The 8,777-nt window shown below is 33.7% G+C and overlaps 1 protein-coding gene across 1 annotated transcript in view; it reads right to left on the bottom strand.

The window, feature by feature from the left end:
* Positions 1–547: 547 nt before the first annotated feature.
* LOC125657462 (nucleoredoxin-like) overlaps positions 548–8,777 on the bottom strand; it is a 27,565-nt gene continuing 19,335 nt past the window's right edge. The window contains exons 5-7 of the mRNA XM_048888038.2: positions 7,092–7,182; positions 5,784–5,893; positions 548–4,384 (exon numbers count right to left, since the gene is read on the bottom strand). Of these exons, the coding sequence (XP_048743995.1) occupies positions 4,190–4,384; positions 5,784–5,893; positions 7,092–7,182 (396 nt within the window). The 3' untranslated portion in view covers positions 548–4,189. The remainder of the gene's footprint in view (positions 4,385–5,783; positions 5,894–7,091; positions 7,183–8,777) is intronic.

Raw genomic sequence — 8,777 nt, 5'->3', positions numbered from 1 at the left:
AAACGGTTGGATTCTATAGTAATGTACCCACTGTCAGAGTCCACAGCATTTTAAATTATGAAAATTGGAGTTTGCAAGACATTATACAAAGGGATTCTTGCTCTGCTCATGTTTACTATGGATGCATATACCAACCAAGTCAACAGGGAGGCCAGTAAAGGGGAGGAAACTAACAATATTACCAACCAGGTCCGACACATAGGCCCGTAAAGGGGGGGGGGACTAACAATATTTACCAACCAGGTCAACATGGAGGCCCATAAAGGTGAATATTATCAACCAGGTACGACACAGAGGCCCGTAAAGGGAGGGAAAACTAACAATATTACATTGGAATGAGGAGGAAGAAAATGGAGATTTCTCCAACTGCTTCATTTGATAAGCTTTATTTCCCATCTGTTTTTATTGGGTCATTTGATCTACAATGTATTTATTTAAGTTAGGCCAAGGACCAACCTAAGCTTGCTAGTTTGCAATATCTAGTGTAAAGACAAGGATTAAAGACCTTTAACAGTGCATTGCACTACATGTGAAAATAAACTCAAAATTAATTTGCATGACTGTTTATTAAATAAAACATCATTCTTTAATAACTTCATCTGGGATGAAGTTGTAAACAAAATCAACACAGGAACAGTGTTACAATGCACATGTCTCTAACATATACAACAACAAAAAGCAAGCTGGTAATGCAGGGAAAAGTGGCTCCCGAGACTTGCACACAATATGAAATCTATCAAAATCGGAGGAAAAGCTGCATGGTCTGTTTTTTTTATTCCACATGAATATAATGATGACTTCTTGAATACTAGTTATTGTCGCAAAGAAGGGGAAAAAATCTTTGGAAAAATTGGAGATGGAACCCAGGACACTTTCATTACTATATAGTTAGGTGAGCTAACCACTGAGCTACATGTACCCACGACAATATACAACAAGTGGTAATATTGCTACAATATAAAATTAAACCTATTTCATAAATCATACAAGAACTCTTCATATCGAGGAGATGGAAAAAAAATTACGAGAAATTAAATGTCGCGAATGTCCTTTTATATACCGGTAATAAGACGTACATGCCTAAATAATTATATGAAAATCTTTGAAGTGAAAAAACATGAACTAAAAAAGCCTTAAAATGTAGATTTTCATACAACAATGATGGAAGCCACTATTTCCTATGTATAATGACAGTAAACAAACTGAAAATCAAACTCAAGTTCACAAAATCCACACTGGATACACGGAAATCAGAGGCTAAGCTTCTGTTCACACAGTATTTCATCTAACGTCAACAGCCAGTTTACCGCAACACAATTTCGTTGATCATTATTTCTCATCTCTGTTAAATCATCCAGAGTAAATACATAACACAGATGCATTAAACACGCTGCATTTGATGTACACCTTGTCCTTCCTTCTAATTCAAACCACAACCAGTTCACATTGTAAAGCCTTCACGTATGTTTGCAAGTACTTAAAATCCACAATGATATGCAATAAAATGTAGAATATATCAAATGCATGATATGTGATATAATCTGTTTCAACCATGACAAAAATTTCATGAGGATCGTTATCATTAAAGTTGAAAATAGATGTAAATATCAAGTAGAGACTGAGGGTTATTAATAATCTGTCATTTAGATATCATACATGTTTTAAATTACATTTCGTATGATTTGAGATACAATATGCAAATACACCATTAAAATCTACCACAGTGACTGCCCATTAACAAATCCCAAGGAGTGCACACTCATTATATACAGTGCATATACATCAAATACATGTACATTTTTGTATATACATATTATATATGTAACTAATTATATAAATATCAAATGAGATTCTAATCCTTTGATTGTGATCATTAAGTGCAGATGTTGTGAATCCTTACATGTATAAATATCATTAGACCTGTGACCTTCAGACTGCTTTTCTCTGATCTGTGAGACCATCCCCCGTCTGACCTCGGTCACTCGCAATATATGCATTGTAATTTCTGGTTGCATCATCTTCCTTTACTCAAATAAATACAGAAATTTTACATGTATGAGATTGAGGCACAAAAAAGCACTGACATTTCAAATGTCTACATATCTATCTAATCAAATTAAAATCAGATCTTCTCGAGTGTAGGAATATAAAATTAATACGTGAAGCTGGTCCAATTAAGATAGTACCAAACACCTGTAAAATCAGTTTTCACCAATATCCTAAATTCCTTAAATTAATAAGTGAAATCTCCATCATAATAATATTTGATGATGTTCTGCACAAACTTATATAATACACGACATGTATTTTGTGTATTGTGAAAAATGTTGGAGACATCCAATATATTGGAAGTCTGGGAGTCTAAATGTTAATGCAATATTATTCCGTCTTTCAAATTGTGAGATTTACAAGTAACTGTCTATGATAAAATAATATTGTATATCTTTTGTTGCATAGCAAGTAGAGATCTGAAATTTGGACACATGTATTTTTTAAAAGCAGTCTAGACTTTTGTCTGAAAACATAATGAAGGTCAAGGTCAAATGTAATGATGATGTCATCTGCTGAATGTGTCAATTTTTTTCCTAATGAAATTTTCTAAAAAGGTCCAAAATATCCCAAATCCTAGGATGAATTTTCTTTATTCTAAAATACATGTACATCTGTATATCAATTTCTGTATCATTAAAATGTTCCTTTAGTATGTTGATTTTTTTTTTAATTTGAATTATGCATTTCCTTTTTAGAGATCTTCACACAAATTAGCATTTTTATAAGATTTGCTGTTGATAAGCCATGTAATAATGTACATTGTGGTGTACACAAACATTTCAATTACAATATATTTTGTTGAGATTCAGCACCAAATAGGTCAGTTTCAAAAAAAGTATAGTATTAATTTTTGTAAAATCTCTGTAGATAATTTCTACATAGGGCACATTCTTATCACAAATGTTTAATTCCCTACTCTTATAACTGGGGTCTCATACCCTATATTTGAAACTATGTGGAGAAAAAAAAGGATAAGACAGCTAGAATTTCCTTTATACCATGCAAAGCAAGAGGTTTTGTTCCTTAGAACAAAATATTAAAAGTTTCCAAAAAATTGAACTTTGAGGGAAATTTTACATATCTATCTGGTACTACCTTAAGACTGTAAGCTTTCTCATGAGATTAATCAGATAACCTTCCTCCTGTATACACTAATCACAACACATGTATCATACAGCACTATATTTACAGATGTAGACCATTAAATGGTTGTCGTAACTGTAACAATGTAATACTGAAACATCAATGACTGCACAATCAGCACTAAATAAAGTCTGTACATAAACTGGTATTCAACTTTTCACAAAATATATTGCATAAACCCAATAGTCAATTGTGACAATTCAGTTATAGTTATGATTGGTTTACAACAGAATTGTTAGATAAATACAAATAATTATCCAGTCTACACTCAGATAATGCACCATACACGAATTGTATATTTCAATATAATGCAGTAAAAATATTATTTGCCAGAATTGTATATATAAAATGCAAAATTTTGTAAGAACATGACCTAATATAAATTCATAGCCTAAAATTCAATTACTCTGATACGAAATAATAAATTTATTAAATCAACTATGGAATCACAAAAATAAAGCACATCATATCTTGAATACATGGACGAAGCACGGGGCCTTACAAAATAAATGTAATAACTCTTCCTATGAATGGATGGATAATACCAAGAGAAGGGTTAAACACTTATTACATGTACACACTCCATGCCACAATTAACTAACCTGGGACACAAAACACACATACACTGTACTGATATTATATTAGTAGTAGTACAAGCCCCTCCCTCCTGAACATGGACATCAGTGGTTCCCACTAACAGACAGTAATTCAAATTATATAACACAGTGTCTGGGTCACACAATAAAGTTCATCTCATGAACAAACATTCTAAATAAAAACACAGACAGATCATACAACTTGGAGACACTAAACACTGTGTCATGATGTTGACACCCCTATAGAGACACCTCCCATCCCAGTGCCTCCCTCCCTCCCTATCCCATTCCCCACTTACCCCAAAACTTAATCTAGGGAGGTTCTGTATATTCCCACCCAAATTCATTAACAATATGACTTCCTGTGCTTATTCAGGGCTACAATAACTTCCCTGTGCCTATTCAGGGCCTCTGAGAGCCACTGGCTCCAGTGTTTCACTGAAGTATCCCCGGACGAAGTCTTTGACGACATCACTGGAGATTGTTTTTTCTGTACACTTGTAAACTTTCTGCTCCGGGAAATCCAGTATAACCAACAGAGGACAAGGATCAGGAAGCTTGGCAAAATTCCTCACAGAGTCACAGATTTCATCCTGAAACAGCATAATTAATCATCAATGTTAAATGTGTTTATATTGTAAGTAAGCAATGCTTATAGACTTTACATGTATATACCCTCTCATACCGACAAACATCTCATGAACCAATTTCCCATCCACTGTTTGAGCACTTAAGATGAGTTACTGCTTCATTTCATATACAATTCCATCAGGTCCAAACAAATTCAGGTCACTTATTGATAAACTTTGTTCCGTTAATTAAATCTGTGTAAAATTCCTTTTAAATCATTATTTCATGTGTTCTAAACTGACCACCAGCACTTTTTAAAATTCAATTACCATTTCTCTGAGAATCTTGAGTGAATAGGACTTTTAAATGACCTTTGAACTTACGTCTCCACCACATACATGAAGCAGGGTTAAGATGTCCCAAGTAAAATAACAAATAATAACAGCATATTCAAATTAAAGTAAAATTCTTCCAAATATCGCATATTTTTAGTAAAAATCGTTTGTCAATACATAAACAAACATCATATCATGTGGGGAAATCCCTTACTTAACAATTACATGTACAGTCGTTATACAAGTGACGTTTTAGAGCTATTTTTTTATGCTAGACTTTCAGTTGTTTATCACATTGGCACAGGTGAAAGTTGCAGTTTGGGCTTGATATGTCAACATTGATATGATAAATTTAAAACATGATTCGGACTAGCTGGTACAATATCCTCTCATATATAGCAATTTCAATAATCTTGACTCAAATATTGGGCATTTCTCATATTCACTGCCACATTTTATCTAACGAGGCAAAATTTACTACCTTCTGTATCAAAAGTCTAAATCTGCAACTAGTTACCTTTAGGAATATGCCTTGATCGAAATCAAATATTGTCATCTTTCATCTGTGACAAGTCGATATATACACATGTTGGTTTTCTTTATTCTAAATGACTATATACACATCGGGGATGATTTCAAGGCAGAATGTAATATAAAGATTACTTTAGTGCACACTATATAAAAACATGAGACTTATATACATGTATTATCAAAGAAAACTGAAAAAAATCATCTGACAAACAGATTTAATCATATACAGCTTGAACACTGGATAACGGTAGCAAATAGCGAGAAAATATGATGACATTTTCCCAGCGATACAACTACAGACCTGTATATCGATCAAGATGTACTTTTATATTGTGAAGTCATATAGTGTGATGTGCACTGAGGTACATTTTAGGATGTTTGTTTTAACTTTACTCTGGACACCTTAACCCTGCTGTGCAATGAGTAAATAGGACTTTTAAATGACCTTTGAACTTTCATCTCCATCAATGAGTGAATAGGACTTTTAAGTGACCTTTGAACTTATGTCTCCAACAATGAGTGAATAGGACTGTTAATTTATGACATTTGAACTTACGTCTCCACCAAAGAGGAAGAAGAGTTCTTGATCCTCCCCTTTGTTATGTTCGATAGTGGCGGCCTCGGTCAGGACTTCTGATGCCCACTCTATGTCCTCATCCTCTCCCTCTGAAATCAGAAATAAAATGGACACAACTTATAAAAACCATCTGAAAACTTTCATCACAAATTTAAGGAGACACTTCTGTCAAATTACTACAGTACTAAAGTTAATCTTTGTTTGTACATGTATCAAAAGATTTCCAATTAATCATAGTGATGTCACAGGAGATCTATAATTTACTTGCAGACCTGATCATTTTTTTGTAAGAGTATCAGAAAATTTATCCATGAAAAGGATCAGACAATTTAACTGTGAAGAGGACCAGGTAGTTTAATTTCCTTTTTAGAGGATCAAACACAGTATCTGTGAAAGAGGACCATGTTAAATTTACCTGTGTAAAAGAATGGACAATTTATTTTTTAAAAAGATTAACCAAATACAGTATTATTGACCTTTGTAAAGATCTGACAATGTACCTAAACTGTGCATGCAATCTACCAGTATATAGAGGACCAATAATTTATCTATTTAAGAGACAAGTGAATTTATAATCATATAAAAGAGACCACTGAATTTATATTATATACATGTAAGAGACAGCGAATTTATACCTGTAAAAGATCAGACAATTTGCCTGTGTTTAGGATCAGGACAATTTGCACTTGTTAAGAATCCTATCTTGCAAAAGCCCCCTTTTCAAATTCAAATATATTTTTCATGGAAAAGAAAATAATAAGATAAAAAAAAAAAGCCCACATTCAACAATAGTTTCAAAAAATTATGCACTTTGTCAAATAGAAATATTTATTTCTAGTCAAAAATAAAAAGTCCTGATTGTTAGATTTTTGTAAAATGGGCCCTAAACAATTAATATATATTCTGAAGACTGACAGTTTACTTATGAACAGGACAAGATGATTTGTCTGCACGTATATGGGACAAGACAATTTATCAGTAAATGGGACGAAACAATTTATCTGTGAATAGGACCAGACAATTTAATTTACCTGGGAACAGGACCATACAATTTACCTGTGAACAGGACAAAACAATTTAATTTACCTGGGAACAGGACCAGACAATTTAATTTACCTGGGAACAGGACCAGACAATTTCATTTACCTGGGAACAGGACCAGACAATTTACCTGGGAACAGGACCAGACAATTTAATATACCTGTGAACAGGACCAAACAATTTAATTTACCTGGGAACAGGACCAGACAATTTACCTGGGAACAAGACCAAACAACTTAAATTTACCTGTAAACAGGACCAGACAAGCAGATTCATTCAGTTGTATTGCTGCATTGCTAGTTAGTTCATTTACAGGTTTGGGATGCCATGGAAACTCCTGTGAAGAGAAATATGTTTATATAGAAACTGAAAGTGTATAAGGATTATTCTGTCAAAGAATTCTGTCATTTAATAGTTAAGAATATGTTTTAATTAGAGATTATTTTTATGAAAAACAAAGGTCTCTCCAGCTCTCCATGCTGCAAATGAAACTTCCTCCCTTTAATATACTACATGGTATTGGAGGAGAAAGCATGAACAGAAACATAGACATTATGAAATCCCATAAGCCACATTGGAGAAGTGTTCACAAATTATTTAACACCCTCCACCCCTCAGATCTACTATAAGTTTAAGGATAACAATTGGACCCTCCTGTCCCTACAATATGCTCATCTGCAAATGGCAGTGAAATGCTGTACAAAGTTTTAAGTCTATCAGATAAGCCATATAAGAGGAGAAGCGTTCACAAGCTATTTTAACATCCTCCACCCCTCTTAAATTAATTCAATATAAGTTTTAGGAAAATAATTGGATCCTCCTGTTCTAACAATGTGCACATCTACCAATGGCAATGAATAATTGTACAAAGTTTCATATCTATCTGATACACCATATAGGAGAAGTGTTCACAAGCTATTTTTTATCCTCCACCCCTCTTAGATCCATTATAAGTTTTAAGAAAATAATTGGATTCTCACATCTGCACATCTACCAATGGCAATGAAGCACTGTACAAAGTTTCAAGTCTATCCGATAAACCATACAAGGAGCTGAAGCATTTATAAGATTTTGTGACAGACAGAAAGTACAAAAACAATGTTTCCCCCTGGATAAGGGGAGACATAATTACAATAGATTCTTAAAATCTAATCTAAGTTTGATCCTTTTTTTCTAATGATAAAGTTCAAACAGTATTTGAGAAGTGAAATAATAACCCCCCAATGCCTGGTCACTATTTCACTACATCTAATAAACTAGGTGGACAGTCCGGCCATTTCACCAATTTTTTAAACTGGGTGGACAGTCCGGCCATTTCACCAATCTAACAAGAGATGTTTGCAAAAACACATATGCCCTCCATGGTGCAAAATTTAAAAGGGTTATACACACACATCATTTAATTGATAGTAGTATCATCAATACAAAATATTGAGCAGAAAATATCTTCTTATGTCAAGAGTGAATTGACCATGTGACCTAACAAGAGGCCCATGGGCCACATCGCTCACCTGAGTCACCTTGGTCCATATCAGAAGATTTTCCATATCTATTTGCATGTAAAACCGTAGTCCCTATTATGGCCCCAAACCTTCCCCTGGAGGCCATGATTTTTGCAAAACTTGAATCTACACTATGTCAGAAAGCTTTCATGTAAATGTGAACTTCTTTGGCCCAATGGTTCTTGAAAAGAAGATTTTTAAAGATTTTCCCTATATTTTTGTATGTAAAACTTTGATCCCCTATTGTGGCCCCATCTGACCCCCGGGGGCCATGATTTTAACAATTTATAATCTGCATTATATAAGGAAGCTTTCATATAAATTTCATTTTTTCTGGCCCAGTGGTTCTTGAGAAGAAGATTTTAAAAGATTTTTCCTATAAATTTGTATGTAAAACTTTGATGCCCCCCTTGAGGCCCCATCCAATCCC

This window comes from Ostrea edulis, chromosome 1, assembly GCF_947568905.1.
Source record: "Ostrea edulis chromosome 1, xbOstEdul1.1, whole genome shotgun sequence".
NCBI classification, from domain to species: domain Eukaryota; kingdom Metazoa; phylum Mollusca; class Bivalvia; order Ostreida; family Ostreidae; genus Ostrea; species Ostrea edulis.
The sequence above is the reverse complement of the archived record's forward strand: the minus strand, read 5'-3'. Positions and strand labels throughout refer to the sequence as shown.